The 27334-nt window shown below is 41.5% G+C and overlaps 2 protein-coding genes across 7 annotated transcripts; both read right to left on the minus strand.

Annotated features, from left to right (window-relative positions):
* Positions 1 to 1693: 1693 nt before the first annotated feature.
* On the minus strand, positions 1694 to 12819 carry ephx4 (epoxide hydrolase 4). 2 transcript variants are annotated; one of them, XM_037113538.1, is made up of 7 exons: positions 12159 to 12817; positions 10450 to 10535; positions 8612 to 8769; positions 6152 to 6280; positions 5670 to 5773; positions 4037 to 4185; positions 2351 to 2715 (listed from the first exon to the last, which is right to left on the minus strand). In XM_037113538.1, exons 1-7 carry the CDS (start codon positions 12399 to 12401, stop codon positions 2475 to 2477), a joined length of 1110 nt encoding a protein of 369 aa, XP_036969433.1. In that variant the 5' UTR covers positions 12402 to 12817; the 3' UTR covers positions 2351 to 2474. The 2 variants fall into 2 exon arrangements, with proteins under 2 accessions (XP_036969432.1, XP_036969433.1); XM_037113537.1 differs by lacking the exons at positions 5670 to 5773; positions 6152 to 6280 and having other exon boundaries at positions 1694 to 2715; positions 12159 to 12819.
* A 1917-nt stretch (positions 12820 to 14736) lies between these two features.
* On the minus strand, positions 14737 to 27126 carry brdt (bromodomain, testis-specific). Of its 5 annotated transcripts, none has more exons than XM_037115221.1 (20): positions 27108 to 27126; positions 23233 to 23502; positions 22935 to 23072; positions 22443 to 22581; positions 22201 to 22322; positions 21360 to 21710; positions 21145 to 21273; positions 20583 to 20780; positions 20302 to 20483; positions 19918 to 20189; positions 19697 to 19810; positions 19460 to 19609; positions 18389 to 18441; positions 18116 to 18290; positions 17622 to 17692; positions 16803 to 16860; positions 16586 to 16692; positions 16123 to 16316; positions 15738 to 15957; positions 14737 to 15639 (listed from the first exon to the last, which is right to left on the minus strand). In XM_037115221.1, exons 2-20 carry the CDS (start codon positions 23422 to 23424, stop codon positions 15574 to 15576), a joined length of 2931 nt encoding a protein of 976 aa, XP_036971116.1. In that variant the 5' UTR covers positions 23425 to 23502; positions 27108 to 27126; the 3' UTR covers positions 14737 to 15573. The 5 variants fall into 5 exon arrangements, with proteins under 5 accessions (XP_036971116.1, XP_036971114.1, XP_036971118.1 ...); XM_037115219.1 differs by lacking the exon at positions 27108 to 27126 and adding an exon at positions 26740 to 26892; XM_037115223.1 differs by lacking the exon at positions 27108 to 27126 and adding an exon at positions 26740 to 26882 and having other exon boundaries at positions 17622 to 17656.
* Positions 27127 to 27334: the final 208 nt, after the last annotated feature.

The following is a 27334-nucleotide window of genomic DNA, read 5'->3' on the forward strand; positions in this document are numbered from 1 at the left end:
TCAGGTGCCGTTCCTGACCTCGAAATATTTAAGGCTACCTTTCAAAAACAAACACTTTGGGTTTTTTTTTTTTGTTGGTTTTTTTTTTTGTGATAATGGGAAGGTTAGGTGATAAAGGCGCCCTCTGCTGGTGGAGCCTCATTCTCAGAGAGGAACATGTGACATCACCTCACTACACCTTTGTGTCAGGGTGACGATGCCCCTCAGATCTTTCTGTTAAAATTAGATTAAAGTTGGTGCATTTAAAAAAATAAATAAATGCGCATTACCATCCCAATCAAATACTCAAACATTTTTTTCAAATAAAAATTTTAATATGATCTATAAAGAATTATAGATAAAAACTAAAAAACTTACAACTAAAACTGACTCTGAAATAGACGGCTAAAGAGTAGGAGTGTCGAATGAACTTGTGTTTCAGGCTCATTCATTTATACTTGTATGAATTAACTTTTTAAGAGCCAACAATTCTATTCACAAAAAAAGGAAAATGTGATAGTAAAAAAAAATATGTTTAGTTAAATATCAAATTGTAATGTAATGTAAAACATGTTTTTTTTTGCTGTATTATGTCAGCTACCTTATGCTTGCTTCTTGACCCTATACTTACTTCTGCATATGTTTCTATATAAGAGGACTCGTGCGCAAATAAGCACACAGAAACATCCCTGAGCTGAAAAAAAATGGCAGGTTTCGACCCTCATTTGTTAGGGGAAAAAAAATCCGACCGCCAGTGAAAGCAGCAAAAGAGCTTGACCCCTGACAGACGATGATGTCACTGTCCTCTCCTGCAACATTCCTCAAACCCTATGATGTCAGTGCAAATGTTGGATTGAATGTTTGAATCAGCATTACAGCCAAAAGCACAAAAGATGCACAACCTGACTGAATACAGAGACGCTGCAGAGTGATTTAGTGCTTCATCAGTGCGGCTCTCAGCTCGGGCGTACCTAATGGGGTTTAACAGCAACTAATGGCTTTGTTAATGTCAGTAAATAATTTATTAATTCTTTATAAATAATAAACAAAGAGCCATTTAAGGACAACATGTAGCTCGGCCCTGATGTAAAAAGCACAAAAATAAAAACAAACAAAAAAACCTGACACATGTTTACATCACCTGGCTGGATCATCGTTCCAATCTGCGATATTTTGTTGAACAAAAAAAGCTTATTTTTAACAGATGTGATCATGCATTGCCTGAGTGCTGCCCTCTCTGAATAGCTCAGCTGGTGGATCTGTGTGTGTGTGTGTGTGTGTGTGTGTGTGTGTGTGCTGTTTATTATGTAAGACTGATGAATACACCTCACTGTGATTCCACATCAGCGTCTCTGTTGGCGTGTTTAACCGTGCCTGGGAAGAAGATAGCCTATAAATACAAAGCTTAGAATAAAAAAAAAAAAATCAAACATGTTTTGTAGACTCAACGTAACCGACATCAACTGCTGTGTCAGTCAGCTGTGCTATATTTAAAAAAAGCAACCTCCATGACTATTTCTGGTGTGTTTTTTTTCATTTTTTTTTTCATCCCTCCTGTGTAAAAGCTTAAGAGTGACTGTTCAGAGACAGTGCCAAGCAGATGGGGGGCATGAGGCGCGCTGCACACAGCTTCAAAACACACACCACCGTTACTGTTATCAGGCCAGACATTTGTAAAAACCAGCGCAGTCCAACAGATTGACACTCAGTTTATTTATAAAATCAAACAGTGTAGACCTGGCTCAGTGAGTTTTTTTTTTTCTCCAAAATGCAGTGTGTAGGAATAGATACAAAATAGTACAATAGTCAACCATCACTGACATTTTTTTGTTTTTTTCTATACATAGAGATCAAGATCAAACAACATTCTCTAACATCTGAGCGAGTTTCTCTGAGGAGGAAATACAAAAAAGGAAAAAAAAACAACCTCCTTTTAGACAACACTACCTGATAAAGGGAGTGGGAGAGTTATGGCTCCCAGAGGACTGTGCCTAAAGAAGAGCAGAGCGACCCGGTGAAACATAAAGGTTTTAGCGGATGACGACCGCCATATCCTCAGTCCCTCCGGTGTGTGTGTGTGTGTGGGGGGGGGGGGGGGGGGGACATATTTACACTGCGACGGCTCGAAAAAAGTTAAAAGGCACCACACAATACAAGTCACGAGGAGATTTCTGCGCCACACATTTGTAATGCTGTAACTGACAAACTTTTAAGGCGGATGTCATGTGCAAAAAACATCTGGAAACATGTGTCACACACGCACTGTCCCGGTGTCCTCTCCTTGTGAAGTGTGCTTTGATTCTTCCCTCTGCTGCTGTTCTTCTTTAAAAAAATATCTGAAATGTGAAAAGGTTTAAAGAATGATTGCGTTATCACTATGTCGCTTGGTATCACAGGCATATTCCAGGCTTCCAGGTGTGGCAAGTGAGACCAGGGTGGGGGAGGGGAAGAAGGAAGGGGGGGGGGTGCTGGAGGAGGCCTCGCTGTGTGTGATTTTAGTTCCTGTAGCTTTTGCGTCCCTCGCCCTCCTTCAGGAAGGTCCATATGAGGGTGTTCACAATGTCGGGCTGGTCCTGCTGCAGCCAGTGGCTGGCCCCGGAGATGATGTTGAGACGGAAGTGATTCCGGATGTAGATGCGGCACGCCTCGGCCATCTCCTGCTCCAGGAAGGCGTCCCGCTCGCCCCACAGCAGCAGCACCGGGGACCTGACGTGGTTGTGGCTGAGGGGGAGAGAGCTGCAGGCGGGGGGAGAGGACGAAAAACCCTGAGCGACATGACTTAATGTGACATCTGAATACAACAGAAATGTTCTTTATACTGTACTTTAAGTGACACCTGAGCTCTTCCTACGGTAACAAGTCAAAATGTCCTCTGTGAAGAAGGCCAACAGAACGACTGTCGGACATCTGATGTCACCTGGAAACGTGTGCATGTCTTGAATTTGTCCCTGACTTGACCTCCACTGTCTGTAGTTATGTTTCCATTTAACTGCTTCACCCCAAAATGAAAATTCAGTCATTATCTACTGCCCCCGAGCTGATGGGAGGAAAGTTGGGTGAAGTTTTTTAGTGGCTGCACGAGCTCGAACGATCAAATCTGACATTTCTTGAGGTGTCTTTGTTATGACAACCTGACAAGATGAGGAATCCTATCATGAGAATTCTCACTTGAATGTCTGTTTTAGATTAGGAAGCTCATGTTGCTTTGTGTAAACAGGATGAATGGATGTATATAAACTGGATGGATGGATGGATGGAGGGATGCTGCTCGGTGTTTACGTGTCTGTGTCTCCCTCGTGCTTTGGTACAGTATGCACTCGTGGACGCGGAGCGGCTAATTGGACATGGGTCAGTGATATTTCTTTTTACATAAGCAAATAAAAGCTATTCTGAGAGGACTCGTTGCTTGAGAAAGGGAGCAGATGGCGCGCTCAGCCATGCATGTGCAGCTCACATGTCAAAAAAAGCATGCACTGATACTTTGTTTGATCTGATCTGTGCCGATCACTCACACGCAGCCAGTCAGTCTTTGCATGTGAGACTAAAGGTAAATGTAAATGTAAATATTGGACAGCACTGCGGCCTTGATGGAGGGACACGTGTCCGCCTCTTCAGAGCTCCGACAGCAAGCCAACACTACGTACAGTCTCTACATGCACAACATTCAATACGTGACACAAAGTGGTTTTCTATTCTATAACCAAACACTGACACCGACTAAAAATCATCAAGTGCTGCAGTAAGAGTGAAACGGTCTCCTATGGCAACAGCATGCCTCCTCCAGCAGCGACTGTATAATGCGTCTTATATGATGCTCTGTTTTATTATAAACCACACCACCAGATGTAAAATAGTTAAAATGAGCTCTGTGCTATTCACAGTACTCAGTGCAGGACTTTTACCCATAATGCAGTGTTTTCATTTTGCAGCATTGCTACTTTTTGCTATAACTAAAAGATTGGAATATTTCTTCCAACATGGCTATTTATAATCCCTGTACAAAAGGTGTCTAAGAAACTCTGAGGCACCATCCATCTCCAGGTGAACTTCTCCCCACCTGAAGACATTCCTGTAATAGTTGAGGGCTCCAGTCAGAGCTCCGGGCTGTGACAGTGCGTACAGGTAGGCCTCCAGGTCCTCCGCCGTGAGCCAGCGGCCTTTCCTCCCGATCCCCGTGCTGCGGCTGGTGAACAAGGCCTTCAGAGCCTGCAGCGGAGAGAGCGAGCAAACACCGGGGTGAGTTTATGTGACTGTCTGGTACAATTTGATCCAGAAAACATTTACAGAGGGACGTCCGCGTCAGTGTAATATGAGTCAGAAGTGGTGAAATCAGCTCTGGTGACCTTCGGCCGCAGCTCTGGCCCCCCTGACTTACTGCTGGTTCGACAACATTATGTGCTGCGCTTTTACTTCTGAAAACTCCAACACAAGCGTTAAGGAACATCATCCAAAATCGAACACCTAGCTTGCAAATATTTCACTTCCAATGTTTAAATTTAAAAGTGCCATCGCAAAACTTAATCATAACAAACAGTCAGTAGGATTTAGGGAATGGGGGGCAACAGAACCGCTAACAGCTGCATACCATACTCTCTGCTGTAGCAACCAGCTGCCGTAAGCAAGTTAGCTCAGTTAGCTTTGCAGCTACGTAGCCCCACATTAGCTGACTGAGCCTGAGCCTGAACAGTAAGGAGGTGATTTACAGCAGCTCCGATCAGGACTATGACTTGGAAAGGCATGAAGCAGGAGAGGAGTGAGGAGAGAGACTTGACTTTTGAATAAAACAGGTTTTTTTGTTTTCAAGGCGTATTATGGTTGTATTTTATGTTTAAAACCAAAAAATAGGAGTTAAAATATTTACTTTTTTGACTTGTTTTGAGTTTATTTTGTTTATTCCTCTTGTGGTATCGGGCTAGCTGGTTAGCATGCTAACTTTAGTAAACATCTCTGCAACACAGTATATAGACATTTCCAACTTAATGTCAAAACTCCTTCCTGTGATTAAATAAATAACCCCCTAGTTTAAGTTTCCTTTTCCATTCTCGTATGAAACTGTGAATATGAAACTGCAGCCAGCCGCCAGTTAGCTTAGCTTAGTATGAAAATGTCAAGGTGTATATACATCAGGTTCTGGTTTTATGGGAATTTTATTGATTAAACAAATTAGATATTATGTGTTAATTAGCCTTCATCCCTGCTCCCAGTTATTATGCTAAGCTAAGCTAACCATCTTCCAGCTGTGGCGTTGCATTAGACAACAAGTCCACTAAAACCTAAACTGTAATTTTAAAACCAAGACTGCATTTGTAAACATGAGCTATGCACCTTTAACAATTTCATTAAACCGATGATGAAGTTTCAATGTCATAAATGGTGTTACTGATTTCTGAATAGCACATTTTAATATTCAAAGTAATAGAGAAATAAAAAATACCCATATCCAGCTTAGCACATGATCCGGTATTAATCTATCATTTTACATTTCCTACAGGATTAGTTGATCCTTTTTGTTCATTCCATCTGACCTCCTCCGCCACTTATTTTTTATAGTCGCACTGATACAGACGCTGTAAATAGCCTGACACTTTATTAACATGCAATATACACCACCACGCATTCATGCAGCAGAGACGCAAACAAACACACGACCTTGACCTTGAAAGCGCTTAAGCCCACACATAACAGACCACCTTGAAATCATTGATGGAGAGCATGAGCTCCGGGAAGCGAGGCAGCTGGAAGAAGAAGAAGTGACTGGATTTCAGCAGCTGGCTCGGATGTCGCAGGGCGTAATCTGGAGGAGAAGACGGGAGAGGAGAGGGAAGTTCAGGCGTGGTCGATGGTAATTAAAGGCCTGTGAGTCTGTGAGGGGTCGTGGACGTGATAACTCTCAGTGACTTTGCTTCTCTGTTTGCGCCAGTGAAACCAGCTGTTCCAGCTTCACATTAGCCTCCTGTAATTAGCTCCTCATCATCTCCCCCTTAAGGCAGAAGAGGATTTGCCAGATGGATGCAAACATGAAAACTGAAGTAATAATACTTCCTAATTAATGATAATAATTACGGTAATAATCCGAGAGCCAAACCAGAGTCTGTCTAATTAGCGTAAAGAAAATTGGTTTCCCCTCACGACATACAGAGTGACGTCTGATCCATTCATGGTGAAATCACACCTGTAAACACAGACGGATGAGGACAGTTGAGGACGATGAGCTTCGTCACCATCTCGGGGTAGTGGATGGCAAACAGCCACGCTATGGTCCCGCCCCAGTCGTGGCCGACAAGACAACATCTGTTGTACCCTTGAAAGAAAAAAGCACACAGACGTCAGACGGCGCTTTGTTATCGCAGCAGCTGGACGCTCGTGCTGATGTTGTGCTGTTTATTAAAGCATGTCAGCGCCTCGAAAATCAATACCGTTCTCACTTCTTTATTGCTGGCTTCCTCCCTCTGAGGACATTTTACACCCATCAAATGGATGTATTCCATGACATACAGCCAAATGCAGATCAAGGTCAGGACATCCGACTAAAAGGGATTCTGATCACATCACTTGTTCCAGCTCCTACAAAATAATCCCTGCACCTATGCTTGCACCATTTACACCCACTGGTATGAATCATACAAGCAAGCCTCATCTCAACTTCGATATCACATGTGCTTTTTAAAGCCATATATCCAAGTCTGGGAGCCACATTTGGAAAATGACAGAGAGCTGTTAGCTGTTTCTGCTGTGAACACTGATACTGGTTACTGGGATGACAAAAGGGGAGACGTCGCTTTAACCGTGGATGCTTAAAGGCCAAACCTCTGACTGGCGCAGCACCATTAGCAGAGTGTGAATATGGACTGCAGTGTGGAACATGTGGGTTGAACAGTTGGTGTTAACAGGGCCCTGCAGTCCAATCACAGATCACAGTCCGGTAGTTATCGTATGATCGATGCAAGCCTCCCACTTCCACTGAAATGACCATTAGGCAAATCCTCTGCGCAGCAATATGCATTATTGAGCGCTCAGCCCCCCTAAAAGCCTGTTAAGAAATTAACAATGACAGCTAGAACAGCGGTAAGAAGCTGCGTAACATCAGCTAGACGTCTAAAAAAAGCTTTCTTAAAGAGGATGTAAATTTTTGATAAGGAATGTTTTCAAAAACTGCTTGAGAATATATTTACAGGCTTCGGTGTCTCATTCAGTTACTCTTGTGGCATTATCTTAAGCTGCACCACTCAATTGTATAATAACAGCAGACCAAATGATGTATAATGTAAAAGATGCCGCTCGTTTTGAACCCCAACAGAATTATCCTCTGACTCTGCAGCTTCTCCTGAGACTCTGTAGACACTTTATGCATCTTTCGGCTCATTGCTTTGGGTTTTCAAACTGAACAATGAGCCAAAACTTCACTGCTCTCATCAAACTTGTTTCCAGATGCAGCAGGCAGTCTGGTTTTATTAAAAAAATAAAATTGACCTAGCACCACAACACAGACGGGCAAAGTTAGCGACTAGCTAGTGAACACAGAGACGCATTAAGAAGCTAATCTGGAGCTGGTGGGGACCAAAAATGGAGCTAAAAGGAGAGTAAACATTTGCTGGGTGGACATGAACACAACTCCAAGTGATCGCTGATGTTGCTGTGTGTCTGTTTGTTAGCATAGTTGCAACAACAACTTTATAAGATGATAATATTGCATTGCTGTGTGTGCAACTTGTTTCGCTGCCCCCTAGTGGCCGAAAAATATGTCAACAAGACTGTCTGACAGCGGTTCCATTTTTCATAGTTCAGGCCTTCATTTCTATCGGTGTGATACTGTTGTAATCACTATAGTTAGTCTGAAATCTGACAAGAAATGTTACTTTGAATTTCATGTAAAAGTACACAAGGAGTCACATAATCAGAATGATTATAAACAAGCCAACAGTTTGGCCGGACACTAACTCAGATGTTTGTTTACAGCCTGTTTGAATCTTCTTTTTCACGATGGCTGCAGTCCCAGGTCTCTACAATTCACCTTTTCAGTATGATGTCATTATAACTCACCACAATGACGCCAAGATAAACTCGAATGAACTCATGACTGACGACTGAACAAGTGAGGAACAGTGTGTTTATGTGGCCAACTGCATTATCGCAGTTTCCTTGTGATTAGTGCTGAATCAGTAGCTGTGACACACTTGAATATGAGCTGACAAGTGTGAAGGAGAAAACAAATATAGACCTGCTTCACACTTTGAGTCACCAGACAAGCTACACTGACATTTCAACCTTTAGACAGGTGATCGTATGGACTGTGTAGCTAAAACAGGAGAAACTGTGATTCCACCGCGACTGCAGAAAAAATGCCATTCAGGCCAGATAATCATTAGTGGATGCTGGTGTGTGCAGACAGCCTCGGGCTAGCTCCCTGCTAGTGTTAGCATGCAGTCAGCAAGCTGTGGGCTCTGTATCTGCACAATGTCCCATGTTCAGTAGGAGTGACTCACAGGGAGTTTGTCATGCTGTGCGGCAGGCCTGAGGGCTGTCCACAGTTTGAGACTGATAAACAAGTTTATTTTTGACTCAAGACACTGTCACAACACTGTCTCCGCTCTGAGGAGTTATTTAAAACATGCGCTCCCCGTGTCCTCCTCACCTAAGTACTCCACGATGTCCTTGATGTCGGTAACCAGGTAATCGAAGCGATAACTTTCAGGGGAGAGCGGCAGGTCGGACTCCCCGTAGCCCCGCATGTCGATGGCCACCACGCGGAATTCGCTCTTGAACTCGCGCAGCTGGTAGCGCCAGGAGAACCTGAGGCACACAAACACATGCAAAGATGACTTGTTTTTACTTTACCTGCAAAGGTGTTCTGACAGTGCACTCCAGGAATTGACTAAATAAAGTCTGGCTGCTTGTAAGTGGTTGACTAACAATGGTTCCTACATTTCCCATAATGCAGTTCAGTGGTGTCCATCACTTGTTCCTCCCTGCAGGGTTAATCTGCATGTCTTTTCAACTCCAACACCCAGTTTTTGTACAAAGATAAAAGTATAACAAGCATAACTCTCAAAAGAATGTGAGGATGTTGTTGTGTTGTGCTGCTGAGATATCTGCTAAAGTTAGCATGCTACTAACCAGCTAGCACAGAGCTCCTGAGCTCCTAGTCCAGACCGCTAGATGCACAGCTAAGCGAGCTAACTAACTATTAGCGGGTACAGTTAGAGGCAGTTAGCAGTAACTCTGATGATGTGCTGCCCACTGCTTGTTTTGAAGATGGAGTCCCTATGTTCAAACGTAAACAGATCCGAGGACATCATCAGGGGGATTTTTCAGACAGTTGACGTCCCCTTTTAGAGCCAGACGACACATTAAACAACTGTTCTCACAGGTGGTTCTCCCATGATGATTACACTGAACAACCGGAGTGCCCCTTTAAAAATTCTTTGACACAGCACAAATTTGAGATACTTGCAAAACCAGCATCACAAACTTTTTCTTCTTCTTTAAAGTCAGCACTCAGCTTTCTTTCCAGCTGAGTGAAGGTCACCTCAGTATAATAAGAGGCTGTTTTAGATTCTAATCCGCCCACTGATCATCTGGGCCGGGATGACTTCCTAATTGAAGATCTTGTCTGCAGCAGAGGCTCCTCATCAGGACCGAAATCCCCCACCGCCACCACCTCCTCCTCCTCCTCCTCTTGCGAGCGAGGGGAAGCAAGATGCAGAGCCCTGACTGTGATTCTGATGAGTCAGTATAAGATCCCGGCGCTCAACCCCTCAGATCTTAGAATATAGATGAGGTTTAAAGCAAAGTAAGCCCCCCCTCGGACCCGTCCACCCTCCTCCTGACACTCCTCTCTTTCTCATTTCTAAGAGGGAATTAGGGAAAAAAAAAAAATGTTAGGAGTTCCTTCCAGCAGTGTCACTCTCAGCACAGTTCATCATCTGTGTAAAGAATACCTCAAGTGAAGCAGAAAGAGCTGCCCTCCGCCCTTAATTAATCGCTGTGCTGTCAGCAGCTTAGATAGTATGTTAGAGATATGGACGGGCTTACAGCTCTTGACAACCTCTTTGGCCCCAATCCAGGAACAACGCTCGGCACCATTTTTTCATTTCATATCAGGGGGAAGAGATCTTGAATGCTTTGGACCCTTCTTCTTCTTTTTTTTTTTCTTTTTTTTTTTCCCCTCCGCCGATGGCAAATCATGTCTGTGAATGAGGACTCCCTCACTGGCGTGGATTTGTTTTCGCAGCCCAGAAGCCAGACGGCGGAGATTTAACAAGGCAGCGCTGATACATTACGGGCCGAGGGTTTCTCTCAGTCAGGGGAAAATTTGTAGGGTGGTGACCGATGTAACAAACACCAAGCGACTGAAGGAGCAATAATCTTAAATCAAGTTGCCTGCTGCTGCTGCTGCTGAGTGCAGTGCTCTCACTGCAGCTGCCCCCCCACCAACACCAACACCACCTAAAAATCTCCCCTTTGACCTACCAGAACTCAGGGAAGCCGTGTAAAAACAGCATGAGTGGCTTCCCTCTCTCTCCAGCTGCAACATAGTGAAACCTGAGGCCGGACTCCTGGGCGGGAAGAAGAGACACAACAGATCAAGTCAGCCAACACAAGTTATTTGCCATTATTACGTACATGAGAATCAGCGTATCATTAACTCTTTCAAGACAACAAGAGTTAGACGCCTTCCAGAAATGTTTGCAGATGTAAAAAAACCCAGGAGGCAAATTACAGAGCACGACTGATACTCGATTTTTTTGAGGGGGCGATGCCTAAAGTCCAGCGATATTAGGCAGGAAAATTTCCCAACATCGATACTGACAACATCGATAATTATTCGAGCTTTTAGCAGGTTTCTGGGGGGATGAGTTTGCACTGATGAAGTTCTGTTTTTAAGGTCCTCTTGTTCAATTTTGTCTTTGACATCCTCTCCTCACTTTGACGTGCGGTTCACTAGATCGCTGTCATTTCGAGGATCACGTCAAACTGAAGATTTTCTTTCTTCCTGTCAACCTCCACCTCCCTGTTTCGAGAAGTGATTAATACTGTAAATCTGTTCATATCTGTGTGTCCCTGTGCTGAGAATATCATGACAGAAGCAGACAGACTCCACTGCAGCTTGTTTATTTATGAGCTCTGACGATGTCTGTTTATTTGAACAGCCTCAGTCACCTTTTCTTATAAAACATACTTATTGCGCAACCTGCAGCCTGCAGGGTCATTCTCTTATTGACTCTGCAGACGCTGAACATCTCGTCTTGCTCTTCTCGTCCTCTTCTCTGTCTGACTGTGCTTATTCTCATTTTTCTCTCCACCTGCACTTCACAATCTTCAAGCGAGAGCCGAGTCTCGTCTCTAACTCGGTTTCATCCGCATCACGAGCGGACGTGAGATCAAACACTGGCTCCTGAAACAAACGAATGAAAGACCAGATGGCTGAACGATCCTGCGTGAAATCTAAAAAGGGTGGTTCATTAAAAAAAAAAAACAAAACAACACAAGTCAGTGGTGGAAATGTAACTAAGTACATTTACTCAAGTACTGCACAGTCTTGAGGTACTTGTACATTATTTGTGACCATCTTCTTCTACTCCACATCAGTATTGTGCTTCTGACTTCACTACATTAACTCAGGTAGTTTCATTTCAACATTTTCAAACACACGATCAGCTGAGAGTTGAACTGAAGAAATAAGTATTTTTCCTGATATGACTCATGTACTTTTGCACACATGCATGCCTGTGGTGACTGGTGGAGGATGGTTTTCAGTGAGGGACATGCTCTGAGTGTTTAATTACATCATGTTTGCTGGCTGGAGGTTTTTTTTTTTTATTATTTTGGGGAGGGGGGAGGTGGACGTGGAGGGTGGAGGAGCTGTTCTTTCAGCACCACCTGAGCGCAGCGCCAACAAAAACATGAAATAAACAGGATCCGCACACACACACACACACACACACACACACACACACACACACACACACACACACACACACACACACATCAGGCCTGTCTGTCTGTTCACGACGCGACACAAGCAAAAGGTGTTGGAGCATTTTATAACACCACAACGCACACACACACACACACACACACACACACACACACACACACACAGTGAGGAATTTCCCCTCCTTTTCACACCTTTCACGTCCAAGTGCGCATGTGTGTGTGTGTGCGTGTGTGCGTCTTACCTTGATCCGAACATAACAGTGGGTTCCCAAGGACGTGTCATTCAGACAAGCCGGGGGAGTTTCACGAATCGCCCATTGGAAGGTTGCTGTCGGCCTCAAGACGATGTTCCAGCAAAGTTTCAGCAGAGCTACGACGGTGCAGAGGGCACAATAACCGTAGATCAGCGACCAGTAACCCAAAACTCTGATTTTCAGCGCAAGTCTGATGAGAAACAACAGCAAGTTGTGGAGCACTCTCGCCATCTTTACATTGCCGCATTAAAAAAAAAAAAATCAAAAAAATCAAAATCCAGATCCAAGTTCTTTACCTATTGATCCCCCCCCCGCCTCTCTCTCTGTGTTTAATCGCTCCTGTTTTGAATCGCAGCTCCGGTAAATGCCGTTGTTTCGCTACCCAGCGCTCACGCACGACTGTCTGAAGGGAGGATCCCGACGAGCGGCTGAATGGGACGGTGGCAAGAAGAGCATCACGTCAGATTTCACGCTTTTGCGTGTGACAACGGCGGCGGCTGTTTGGCAGGAGACGGTGCTGTTGACTATACATGGCCAAGTCCGAGCATCGAGCAGCAGTAAGCCGCTGGATGCAGAGCTTTTCTTTTTAACACTGATCTCTGCACAGCTGAGAGAGAGAGAGGCGCTGTTACACAGAGAGAGAGAGAGAGAGAGAGAATCACTGCAGAGCGCGAGGCTTCACGCAGCCATGGCAACAGCGCTGTATCCGGGAGACGAGCGTGCACGTGCTCAAAATGATTCAAATATTATGGATCAATATCAGCTGTGTCACCTGAGCAGGTGTGACCAGGAATAACACGGAGGTCACGTCCTCGGTCTTTGTTACCTTTATACATAAATACACATATTTATATATAAATGTTTGTATTTGGTCACACTTTTTAATATCTATCTTACCATTAAAATTGATTTTTTTTTTTTTTTAGATAATTAAACTTAAACTTTCGCTGGTAACAAGCGATGTAATGCGTTACAAACTATTTATTACTAATTATTTATTGGAAAGTTTTATTTTATGTTCACTGTAACACTGTAAATTATTAATAAATACAGTGTAATTCACTCATAAACATTGTTTGAATGCTGTTTTTAACATTTAAACTTGCTTTATGAATGTTTAAAGAACTATTTCATTGAATTTTAAGGGTTATGGATCAATATTAACTGTGTCACCTGACCAGGAATAACACAGAGGTCATGACCTCTGTGTATATCTGGGTCTTTCTCTTTACACATACTTACACAGATGCATATATTTATATTTATATATATTAATTTGGTCGCACTTTATAGTATTTATCCTGTCTTTAAAATTACAATTTTATAGTTAATTAAAAATAAACTTTCACTGGAAATGAGCAATAAAATGCGTTACAAACTGTTTATTACTAATTATTTATTGGAAAGTTGTATTTTATTAATAAACACTGTGTAAGTCATTCATAAACACTGCTAGGATGATTTTTTTGTTTTTACCTTTACAATTGCTTCATAAATGTTTTAAGAACCATTTCATTGAATTTTAACAGTGAGATTACTGAACTAAGTCTACTTAACTGTGAATTTAACGTTTATTAATTGGCCAGTCAGTATCTATTTGCTGACACTGATATTATTTCCTAAATGATTATTGGTCCTGTTAACATGCAGAGAAGTGCACAGATTTATACTAGTAGGTAATTCTAAGTGCTGCAACTATGATACAGCACTAAGAATATATTGTTCAAAATGTTCTCCATGGATGGGTGGAGGTGGAGGTGGAGGTGGAGGTGGAGGTGGGGGGGCATGACCTCAGTATTGTCTAAGATCCTGGCTGCGGCCCTGGGTGTGACGCATTCATATTATAATCAGCTGTAATGCGGTCACAGGTGTGCTGCAGGTCAATTATTGTGTCAGTGAACACAACGCCCAGACAAGGCAGCACACATAATAAGCAGGTTAACAGTGTCAGATTAGCCTAATCCCTCACGTGACTGGATATGTCACAGATTAAGACCTTTGTACTCTTCAGATCCAAATACAAGAAGCACCAAAATGACAAAGGAGGGGGAAAAAAGTGAAATCATTAATAAGTAACGCAGTTAAATAGCACCTAAATAATTAAAATGGTCTTCACATACATTTATCAATTAACCTTCCATGCCTCCCCAAGTTTTCACTGTCTTTAACACTTTCTCTTCTACATACTTGTTTATTTATTCTCATATGTTCCCTTGAAAAAATGATGTTGAATTTGAAAATAAATTTCTCACAACCTGACATACCCAGTCTTGTTTTTTTTATTATTTAAATAATTCACAGTCCTCCAACGACAGTGTTGCCAGATTGGCTTGATGGTTTTCAGCCCGGTGAGTCTGTAAAATCTGTCAACAATAGCAACCCTGTTTATCCATCATCACAATCTTTGAACACGACACACTGATAGAACAACAAATGGAATTGTTGAACACAAACACGAGGCGACATCTGAATCAGATAACAACTGGATGGATTGATGAGCTGATGCAGATTGCTTAGTGAAAATAGTTTATTTCTGAGTAAAAAAAAAAAAAAAAGAAAAAAAAAAAAGAAAGAAAGAAATTTATTCAAGCATATACAACTGTAACATACAGAATATGTTGATAATCTCCAAAACACAATTTTGGAACAGGCAGAACTGTATGAACAACAAAGTGCAGTGCGTGTACAGTTAACACAGTGTATGGCGTTTTTTCAAGTAGTCAAGCAAGTGAGGAACTGAGACTATTCAATTCCTTTTCCATGTTGGAAACTTTGGCAAGGAGACCAACCAATCTTTGTTCAGAAGGTACTCTGTAGTGCGTGCAAGTTACATATTCATAGAAATCAGTATTTTCTTTACATAGTATATTTTTGAGTGGGGATAAAATGAAACATGGTGGCAAAAAGTTCATCTAACAGGGTAACTTAACAGAGGAACAAAACAACACTGCACAATTCAGCAAACAAGACAACAAGTTGGGGTTTTAACTACAGTGTATGGATGCATTAATTAGCTTGTCGTACTGGCACCAAGGCTGGGAGGACTCAACAAAAATATACAAACAAACAAACAAACAAACAAACAAACAAAAAAACATGCCAAATGATGTGATGCAGGTTTAAATTTCGACAGTGCCTCGTCCCGATCACCTCAAATTCAATAGTGCGTCAGTGAACACATTTAACAACCATTTCAAAATACAAATTAAGGGCAAAGCCCATTTATTATTATTATTCTGTGTTTCTTTTCACAATTAACATTTTATTATTTTTTTTAAATTCTCAGGAACATACATAAGGTTGACATGAAGTCGTCTTCTGTGCCCAGGAAAGAACGAACAGCTCAGTTATTCTCTGAGATGACACACAAGTCTTGCACGAAGGAGCTTTTTTCCCCCCAGTTTTAGTCCAGGTTAAGCTCAAATGAAGTCATGATGTCCCGCTGCATGGTCATGTCAATACCAGACATCTATAACAAGAAAAATAAAACCACAGAACAGTTGTTAAAAAGGCCTTTTTACCGATACTAGAACAATAAAACACTAAAACTCGGATGAAGGAACTCACAGCCTCTCGCCTGCGACGCTCTTGCTCCTTCCTGCGAGCCAGCTCTCTCTCCGAGGACTGTGTGGCGACGGCTTGTATTTCTGTGGGAGACTCGGGAGGCATTTGCTGCTCAACATCTTCGGGAGATTCTGAGGTAGTGTCTTTGCAAGTGCTCTCTGGTGAATTGGGTTCTTCTTTAAAAGGTTGTGAGTTTGTTTCTGTTTTACATGGACCTGGTAAGCTAGAAGGAGAAAGTCCTTTCAATTAGAAGCTGCTCTCTTTAAATCAAAAACTGAAATACTGAAACAATGTAGTCTTGGCAGCTTTTACACCTCGTCTTTGGGCAGGAACTTTTATTTTAGAATATCAAATAAAGAAATACAATTTTAAAGCATTTGCTGAGTACCTGCTCTTTTCTGGAGCCCCCCTCTCCTTGTTTCCTTCCTCCTGTTTCCTCTTCAGTGCTTTTTCACGTTCTTCCTTTTCTATTGCCGCCTTGCGGAACTGCTGGAAGCTTTCTTTTGAGGACTTGATTGCAGTTGGAGTGAGCGACTGTCTCACCAGTTTCGCCCAAGACTCAGCGTTTTTCAGAACAAGGTCCTAAACAAGAAAAATGTCCATGTTTATCTGCAATAAATATCAAGCATGGTGAGAGCGGGTGGCACTAACGAAGATCAAATTTAACGCTTCGATCATTGAGTTTTAGCTTCTAGGAGGGTATAAAAGTATGTGACTGAACTAATGTTACTGTAGTTTTGTGTGTGTGGTGCAGCCCACCCTCTGCATCCTGAGCTGCAGAATTCAGGAAAAAGTCAAGAAAAGACAACAGCAATGGATAACATCAGTAAATACAATTAAAGAGTGCCAACCTTTTTTGGAACGTGGGATTTTTCCTCTTCAGCAGATTTACTTGCTGTGTTGGTGTAAGGCACCTTTGTCACCTGACTGTCTGGAAAATCCTCAGTGTATCTGAAATCTGGCACAGTCAATTCAAACATCAGTGTTCTGCTAAAGAAAATGTAATTAATAAAAACAAAAATATATATATAATAATATTGTCATATGAATGGCCTTCTAGTGACTTACTTGTCTCATCGTTGGATTGCCATGGGCTTTCTCTCAGAGGGGACAGCACCGGTCCCTGCTGAAAGGTGAGATTTAGTTTTAACATTATAATCTTCATACTTAGCCAGCATTTAAAAGTACTGTACACTATGATCATCATATGCTACACATTAAAATATTCCAGATATTATAGCTGTGCATATAACATGGCACAGTATAGGAAAGTGTCACTATAGGTCATGTTGCTTGTGGATCTTTCTCATTGCAATTCTGATGGACCATGAATACTTTTTAAACAAGTTTATCTAATATTTTAACTGACGGACTAAACCTGTTAAAACAGCTAAATGAAAAGCAACACTTTAGATTTAGACCAGGGGTCTAAAACTGCCACCAGCATTTGTGTTTTCTATTGTGTTAACAATGGAAAGTTTTCTGAAATATTGCGCTTTCTTGTATAACTCGAAGGCTGAAGTTACTCTCCGATGAGATGACAATACCAGCAGTGGCCCCAAGCTAATCTGAGTTTGTGCAGCTTTTATGCTTACCTGAACTTTACTCAATACAAGGTAACTGTGTTAGATAATGGGCTGATGCCATTTCTTTGTTTCTCTTTGAGAACAGCCAAGGAGCAAAGTCCTCTGTAAACTTTGCTGAGTACAACAACCGGTCAGAAGTAAGACATGATCTTTCAAAATCCATATAATCTTTACCGCTGAGTACATTGACCTGTGTGATCTTATTGATACGCAGGTTATTTCAGAGTTGACAGAAGCCTTAAAATCATTCACAAATCAATCTGACAGTGTTTGTACAGTGTTGTCGATTCATTAGAAGTACCTCAAATCTGGTAGCGGCCCAGTCCATCAGAACTCCTGGTGATGCCATGGGGGACAAAAGGGCAGACAGATCTGTCAAACAGGAGATGGCAGACATTGATCTTTAACACCTCACAGCTGAGCGTCAAACATTAAACCAGGAGCAACTGATCCATCCTGTATTTTCCTGCTCAGCCCATTTACAGCTGAGAGTCAGTAAGTTTCCACTTGCTGGACTTGTGTTTCTGAAGGTCGCTGAGCATATGGGACAATTAAGAGGAACAGGCAGCCTGAGGTGAACAGGCAGTGATAGAGGAAGGGTTATGTAGATATTAATACACTATTCATAATGTAGAACTATGTAGATTGCTGAACAGGAATGCTACAAAAAGGCTGGGAAAGAATGAGAGTTAATGCAGAATAACAGCAAAAAAAAAAAAAGACAAGCGTAAATATTTGTTTATTTTGATAAATCATAATTCCTTGTTATTTAAAGGACAAAGAGGGTGGCAGTACCTGGAGGTGATAAAGTCAGCTCCTTACTGGTCCGGTCGGCATTATGGTGTGTTGGGTGGCCTTTGGCTTGTGCTACCGGGGACTGTACAGCAGGCTGACACGTCTTGACTGAAGCTTTTGTCAAGTCTTTAGTGTCCAGTATCTGCTTACCGCAGGCAGCACGAGCAACCTTTGGCTTAAGAAGAGATCACATTCTTACTTCTCATTGTCACCAGTAACGCTGTGATACCACAAATCTCTCGATTACAGCAGTGAAATAATGAATGTATTTACCTTCTTAAGCTTTTGGCAAGACTCTTTACTTTTCTGCTTCTTTGTTTTTGGCACTGAAAGACATTCACAGTTGTAGATCACAGTCTACAGAGGCAGGCATCAGACATTTCCTCTCAAAAAACGCTGATGTAATTCATTTCTCTTGATTAATATTGAAAGATATGTGAATAACACAATCCTGTACATTTAGTTATTGTATTTATTACATTAGAAATTCAAGCTCAGAATTTTTATATCAACTATATTGACGTATTTAATTTTCCATATCTGAATAAACAAGCTGTTTATGCTTGTTCATGACGGCAGGTAAGCGCTGCTGTAAGACTGATGTGAAATCTTGTTTGGATGAACACCAGTGGGTTAGTATTTCATCGTGCTCTGGTGCAGAAGTGTTAAATGACTGGGGTGCTAAATGACCTCTATTCTCTACTTGCTAAATGGCTAGTGAATATCTTATTTTTCCAGACACTCAATATAATTTTTTTTAGGATATACCGGCCCCTTGCATATTTTACTAACATTTGACTGGTGGTTGATGCAGATCATGAGCCCTGAATACAACTGTGGGGTGTGGTTACAGGAAACAAAGCACTCTTCTCACCCACTGGTGATTCTGAGTGATGCCTGAGGTGCAATAAAGATTCAGCCACAGAGGGCGATGAAACTCTGCTTTTCAGCTTGATATTAATTTATTCTTTATCGTTGACTTTTGATGCCATTACAGATAAAAACTGAACCTTTTATTTATTTTTTTTATCCCCAATAGTCTGAAATGTCATTAGAAAAGACATGTGCACCTCGTCCATAATGACTGCAAGGTTATTGAAAGTGTGTGTGAGAATTAAAAACAAAGAGAAAACGCCTCATGAATGTGCAAAGATATAACACTATTTAATATTTTTATTATATATTAACGAAGACAAATGGGGTTTGAAATGTAGTAGTAAGTCGCCCTGGTGAGTTGTGCCTATGGCTTATCTCTTTATTTTATTAAAAAAAAAAAAGAAAAGCGAAGGGTCGGGTTTAACAAGGGTTGGTGAGGGCAGAGCGCTGAGGGGCAGAGCAGCTAACCTGATTCAGAGTCACTGCTATCAGAAGTGCTAGAATCACTACTGCTGTCGGAGCTGGATGACGAGCTGCTGCTGCTGCTGCTGCTGCTGCTGCTGCTGCTTTCGCTGAGGCATGGAGAGTAGCTTAAGTCAGGAGGCGGTATGACTTTAGCTGTAAACAAGAAAAAAAAAGTGTAATTTTACATCTCACATGTGAAAGCATTACTCCGATGACTGCGACGTTAAATTCAGTTCATACCTGCCGGCTTTTTTTTCTTGATGGGGTTCTGCTCTTTACTGACAACCTGAGATTTACCAGCATCCTTAGGTTTCCCAGTCTTCATTCCTCCTGTGGGCTTCACCAGCTTCTTTTCTGCAGGACAGAAGAGATATTAACCCTCCATTCTCATTGCAAATGAAGCTCCAGGAAGTTAAATCTGGAAAAAAAAAAAAAAAAAAAAAAAAATGCACTGGACTTACGGCTTACAATCTTGTTGCATTTCTTCAGACATGCTGCAACAAACCTCTGCAGCGCTCTCAGTGTGGAAGGCTTAAGCATTTCAAAGTCAACTTCAATCTCCTCCAGAGTGGAGCCCCGCAGACAGGACTCCCTGGCATGAATGATGTTCACCAACTTTCCCAGTTTGTCACCAGGCAACTTGTTGATGTCCAATTTCAACTGCTTCTTCTCCTGGTAAGTCACTGGTACTGACGCGAGCTCTTCCTCACATTTTAAAGGTCTGTTACTATGCCTAGACATACATGCAAAACATATGATGTTAGCCATGGTTTTAGAATGAAGCATATAAATATTATGGCTATAAAATATAAAACCATATTAAAAGAACAAATATGGTCACTTACAAAGCAGAGCTCTTTCTGTTGGTCATTTTCTCCACAATAGCTTTGTATTTTGAAGATTTGTGCTTTAGTTTAGTGATATGCTTTTCTTTGGTTCTTTTCTCCCTTTTCAGCTTGTCTTTCTTCTTTGGTTTCATCAGGGGCTCTTGTGTAAGCTTCTTCAGCTGATCCGTGACAGACATCAACTGAGAAGCCAGCCATTAATGAGAAAATTAAGTAAAATGCACTGAAGTGAGTGAATTCTCAAGATCCATTTTGCACGATACTGGCATGTGTATACCAACCCGCTCCTTCAGATCTGCAAGCTGCGTGGCCACCACCTCTGATGTACCCTCTGCCTCTGAAGAGCTCTCACTTTCAGAACTTACTGAGGTCGACAGACTCCCAACTAGGTCTCCTTTTCCTTTGTCAGCCTGCTGTTGAGGGATGGAACAATGCTCTGCTTCCTGGGGAACCTTCAGATATCTGGCTTCAAAAACTTCCTGTCAAAACAAATGCAGATCAAACCATATATAGCATGTCCATTATTCTAAACCATTTATGTATCATTATGAGTGGCTTTGAATGAGCTTTTATTGGTTCCCAGTAATGCAGTTGATCAAAACAGGCTGAAAAAACATGTACTGTAGTAATATTACAACAAATACCACTAAAATATTTACTCTGCAACTGCTTAGAGTAATATTATTATAAAGTAAATTACTCCTTCAGCACGTTTTCCAAACATGTCTTTCGTAGAGAAAAATAGATTTATTAGGTTTTAAAGGTTTTCCCAATGCATTTTGGGTCCTTATGTTACCTTTAATTACTGCCATACTGATTTGTTGACAAGAAAATTAAAAATACCTGCAGTTTTCTTGCCATGTAGACCACCTCATGTGAAGGTGGATTGTATTTGTAACAGTTGGAAAACATAAGTCGGACATCAGCAGCAAATTCCTTTGCACTTGCATACTCTCGTTGATCCATTTTTTTCTGAGGGAATAACACATCGTCACGAAAACTGATGTGTAATTATGAAAAAGAATGTTACACACTCCAACAAGTCTTTATCATCTTACCTTGATGGTGCTCAGGTCCATAGGCTGTTTGATGATGTTGTGGTAGTCGTGTAAGCCCAAAGCAACTGCATCTACAGGGGTGTAAAAGGGCCAGGCATATGGATAGTGTCTCTTTGAGAGCATTTCCTTCAGGATATTGTTGCAGTACCAGAGCTGCTTAGACAGCTTGACCTTCTTGCCCTCAAAGGTCGGCAAGTCTTTCTTAGGAGGTTTAATGGGTCTTCCACTGCCTCTCCTAGAGAATAATGTACAAGGTGCTGAATGATCCTCAGCTTGGGGCACCTCGCCGCCATTGATCACTGAGTTAGTGAAGGGCGTAGAGTCTGCTTTCCTCTTAAAACCTTTTTTAATCTGAAAAAATAGAGCATTAAAAACATTGGTTAAAGGCTTAAACGGGCAATGGAGTCTGTAATGTACTTTAACATTAGTATTTCTTCACAGTAATTCAAGTTTGTAAAACATCTCAACTCATTGTATGCAAAGAAGAAAGTCAGTCTAACATGAGAAAGCATTTATAGTGTAGTATGAATAAAGTTTACGATGTCCACTGTTGTACCAGCGCAGAATGAGCTGACTGAAATGTTCTGACTGTATTTGTTTTAACCTTTATTAAAAATGGCAAGAAAATGTAAATTATGGCAAAAGTCAAAACAGATTTTGATTCATTTTCTTACTAAAACACAGAAGCATCAGAAAGGAGTCATAAACCCTGATTCCAAATCGTGGTAACAATCAGGCTAAAAAGACAGACAACCTCTACATATTTTCACACTGTTCATCATAAGGTTTAAAGTCAGCATGTATACTGTGAAAGCTGCTTGCAAACTCATAAAATACTTACTGTGGCATCAATTTGTGCTGAGAGCTGGATGGGCTGGATGAACTGAGGCACATCAGGAGGAATGACTGTCACTGTCTGCTGGAGAACAACTTCTGACACAAGGGATTTCTGCTTTATAGCACCTGCATGGCAGGAGGTGAAGTGAATTGTCAAATACATCTCCAGATACAAAGAATATCTGATGTACTTCAATAACCCCCCCCCCAAAAAAAAAATATGCAATAACATCTTGGGCAAGTTACCTGCATTCATCTTTCTCCCCTTCACTGGTTCCTTTGCAGTGATTGATGTGACCTCAAACTCTTCCTTCGGCATTTGGGACACTTTCTGCAGAAAAAGCTTCTCCAGAGTCTGGGCCATAAAAACAATGTCGTCTCCAGGCTATGGAAAGAAAACATATACAAAAGTATATTACAAGAAGTTAAAAGCACTCAGTGTAGCATGCACTCTTCATAGTCACCCACTTTCTATTATAGGATATATTTCAAGAGAACCTTTAGCTGTGTAATATCTTAAGAAATGCTGGTTGGGTGAATATGAATTATCTCGTTACAGTAGGACAGAAAACGAATCAGGATTAGTTAACATTGGGTCAGTTTGCAGACCGACTTCTGCATTACAAAACTTGCTCCTGGCTATTTTTCTATAGTATGTCCATTATACTCTGTCTGCGTGGGCAGACTGAAATGCACTTAGAAGAAGTATGTAATGCAATTGGTGTAGTACTCTCTTACCCGATTGTACACATAGCAGTTGGTGAACATGGTGTTGAAGTCTTTAATACAATCAAGTGCTTGCCAGTAATATTGGTTTTGCAGACGCTTGTTGATAGTGCCCAGATCCATGGGATTTGTAATAATTGTATAATAATCCTGAAAGACAACAAAGGGATTGGCATGAATGCACCAGATCACAGTCGAATGGAACTTGATCCAGCAGGCAAAGTCCTCACCTTATATAAGGTTCAAACACTAAGATCCTACAGTTTGATAGAATGATGGCATCTCAATGCTTTACAGTTTTGTTACTTACGGGGAGACGCAGTTCTACTGCATCAACTGGCTGGCGAAAGGGCCACGAGAACTGATGCCTCCATAAAGCTTTGATCACCACCTTCTCCAGATACTGCAGCTGATTGGTTACACGTCCGGGCTTCTTATGATTTATGACGTCAGGCGGAGGGGGGTTTCCACTCACAGCGGGACACACTTTCACATCAGACATCCTGATGTCCAAACGCCATGAAGAGGGAAAGTGTAGGTAGTTTGCTGTACTGCAACTTGGTTCTCATCACACGTTTTCCTAAACAAGGAGTGAATAATAGTTTCCATTGCTTCAGTAAAAATGTAAATTGGGGACATTTTGAAATTACAAAACAAAAGAATTCCGTCACAGTTTCTCCTCAGTCCTACATGTCACATATTTTACCTTTATGCCTTACAAGTATGGCTTAACAATTAATGAAAAAGTTCAACATCCGAATTGCAGGAGCTCTAATTTATCAGTTTTGTTTTTGTTTTGTTTTTTAAAAGGGGGTAAAATGTGTCACAAACTACCATAAATATAACATTGTGGTGTTTCAGAGAAACTCAGCCTACAAAATTACCCTCCAGATATAAGGGAACATGCTTGTTCGGTATAGACTCCCACTAAAATCATGACGTAGAGTTCTGCCCTACTTGCAACAGATCTTTAAACCTGGTGCCTACAATACCAACAAGTGCCAACAGTTAGGTCCCACACTTGGATGGGTCATGCTGGTAGCGACAAATGTAGCTTCTAGCTTTTATTTTGGTGACACTGGTATTTTTTGACCACAAGAAAAATATAGAGCAACACCCGTTTTATCTTTTAGTAAATGGAAGTTACAGATTTATAGTCTTCATTTCAGCATTGTTTTTAGTTTAAAATTAAAAAGTCAAGCCTCTATCCTAAAATATCTACCATGTCATCAAATGCAAAACTACGTTGATCATCTTTGTAACCTGTGTTTAATGCTCTTCAGCAACTGGCACTAGAACCAGAACACCCACTAGCAGGTTTAAATCTACTTGGAAGAAATCAAGTGAAAAGAAAAAAAAAGACATGCCAAGAAGTACCAAAAATATCAGAACTCACATCCACCTCTCTGGCATGGCATAGGGAGAAAAAAGCGTCTCGATTACAGTATGATCAATATCGCCTACGGGCTATGAACTCAAAACGTCCCTGTATTAATTATTCACTCAAACGGATATCTGATCATATGGCAGACAGGCAAGGCTAAAAGTAGTGCAAAATAACAAACAGTGCCAAAAAAAGCACACATACATCGACTCTCTAATTCAATCTAAACAAAATACTCTATTGACCAATTAACCAGACGTCCGCACACTTCATTGCTCCCCATGTAAAACTAAAGAGACCCCACATCAACATTGATGGTATACTTAAAAATGCCAGTCAAATGGCTATCTACAGTACAAGAGAGCAGAGAATGAGCAAAAGCATGGCTAATACTGCCACCTGCAGCACGTCTCAGATATTGCTCCATTCAACATTTTTAGCTCAGGAAAATGAAATCGACTGTTACTGAACCCTGACTCCAAAAGACGTTGGGATGCTGTGTTATGCATTAGTAAAACTGAATGTGACAATTCTGAAATGTACTCAATTTACAAAAACAACTGTCTGGAATATTCCATAGGTGATAGTATCATGATTGGGTATGTGAGGGGGATCCTTGAAAAGGCTCAGTTGCCACCTAACTAGGATGGGCTGGGGTTCACTTTGTGAAACACATGATTGTATAAAAAGGACATTACTAGACATACTTACAATTTTTTGGGAATAAGGATTATACATTTGTTTCAAGTAAATACTTCAGTGTTTCCAAAGGCAATGCCCTACAGACAGTATGTCCTATAAACAGCATCATATGGTAACAGAAGGCACAAGTAGGCTGATCTCAAGGTTTATCTTACTGTGAATCCATGTGAACTAAATTCAGAGTAAACCTTCTGAGCCCTTCAAGAAGCAACTAAACTCTATATAAACATTTAATGATACAAAAGGCCATTTTGTGTGTGTGTGTGTGTGTGTGTGTGGGGGGGGGGTTGGGGGGGGTTGGGGGGAATTGAAGTGACATTTTTACTACTTAAATTTTTTTTCATATTTTTCCAAGTTGGAAATATGATCTGATTTCAAACCCAACCCAAATAAATTTACAAGTTCTGTATCTTATTTCCAATTTTATTCATTTAAAGACGACAAATGGACACAATACTTTCAAGCACTCACAAATCCAACGCATCATATTTCTGTCCGGTTGTTGGGTGCATGCAGGTGCAAAGTTAATTTCAAGTGGCATCCGACCCACTCTTAAGTGACTGAATGATGAGCTCCTTAGTCTTCCTTACACAGTAACCTGGTACTGGGTTTGTCAGTCAGTTGAAAGAGTAGGGGTCAGTTGGTATTTAATGTGAATTATTTCATAAAGATAGTATCATTCTGACATAACTGAACAATGTAGAGCTGAAACAGTTCTCAAGTAACTGATTGACAGAAAAGAAACTTCTTGTGTTAGTACTGTTTATGAATTACTGTAGTCATGTACCAGGTAAAATTAACATTCAAACATTGAATTTCAACCCAGGATGAAGGAAAGGTGTAAGAACACATGAGGCTGTGTTTTTTTTTTTGGCGCCCTCTTTACGTTAGATGCCATATGAAAGTGAATCATCACTTCACCTACCTCGAGTTTTAATGCTGCTCTATACTAAAATCTAGACGTTGGAGACACACTAGAGACGCGCTGGTTTATCTTTAAGCCAGTATCACCTGAAGGCTTGTGTCATTGCTGTATAAACGCCACGCATGGTTTTGACAGCAGGCATGGCGGCATGCTGCATTGTTGACAGTCCTCGGGGCCAACACGTGAAGCCGCCGCCACCACGCCCACCGGTTAGTTTAGCAACTTGTGTTAGCGGTTAGCTAACTAGCACACAGCAGAGAGGACGTTGATATGGATTACTGAGAGAGCAAGTCAGGTATTTATCAGAGCTTAGCTTCGTTGATTTCATTCGCTTCGATTTCGTTCGACGGACTAGCTGAGTCAACGGCCGAATGATGACGCACGCAATCACATTAGCCGACAGAGGCTATTCTGAAAAATGCCGAAAATGCTAATGCCGCCAGGCGACTCTGTACACATTAGCTAGCTTGCTAGCTAACTGGCAAACGGTACTGCTAACCAAGTCGTTTTTACTTTCCTGCAGTTTCGTTTTGTCCAACGAAATACGTCTTACAAGGTGGATTTTGACTCAAGAATCCCCGGAGCAAGCATCTCGTTAGCACATCCAACGTTTAGCCAGCTTCAGTTAACGTTAGCTGTAAACATGTGGTCGCGTTACCGTTATGTGCTCCTTGTCAACTGCTGTCAGCTCTCGCAAATGATTCACTCGTTTGCAGGAATACACCCAGCGTCCGTAACATACACTAATCTTTTTGGTTTTTTTTAAAAAACATGGCACGTATGAAGCATTACCGAGCTAACATTACCTTACGAGATTTCAGGGGCTCTTGCGTTCAACTCTTCGGTGGCAGGCGTCTCTACGGCAACCGCCACAGATTTATACCCGTCTGCTCGAGCCTCTAGAACTGATTGGCCCAAACACGAGCTACACGTGTTGTAGAGCGCTTTTCTGAGGAGAAACGTTCCAGAAATTATTATTATTATTTTTTAAATACAACCTCCTGTGTTCCCTGCGAGTTTGTTACGTTAGTTAGCAACCTGATTGTTTTAAAGCGTTGTGTAAAGATTTTTGTTGACTTGTTCCAAACAAAATGGCAACTCCATGTCCCGGACGTATGCCTCGCGGTGTATGTCCCGATGAGTTTGGCGATTTAATCGGTGAACAGTCACCAACCTGCTCTACATAATGTCAGCTGCTTGAGTGTCAGCGTGTTCAGACAGCCAGTGGCTTTCTGAATGCTACAGGAGGAGGGCTAACGTGTGTGTGTGTGTGTGTGTGTGTGTGTGGATAGACGGGAACGGAAAAGAGGGTTGTGGGCGGAGTGGTGGCTTCACGTACTGATCCAGGAGCGGAAAATCTGACTGTCACAGAACATAAAACCTGCTAAACTCTCTCCACGA

Source organism: Acanthopagrus latus, chromosome 11 (genome assembly GCF_904848185.1).
Source record: "Acanthopagrus latus isolate v.2019 chromosome 11, fAcaLat1.1, whole genome shotgun sequence".
Lineage (NCBI taxonomy): Eukaryota > Metazoa > Chordata > Actinopteri > Spariformes > Sparidae > Acanthopagrus > Acanthopagrus latus.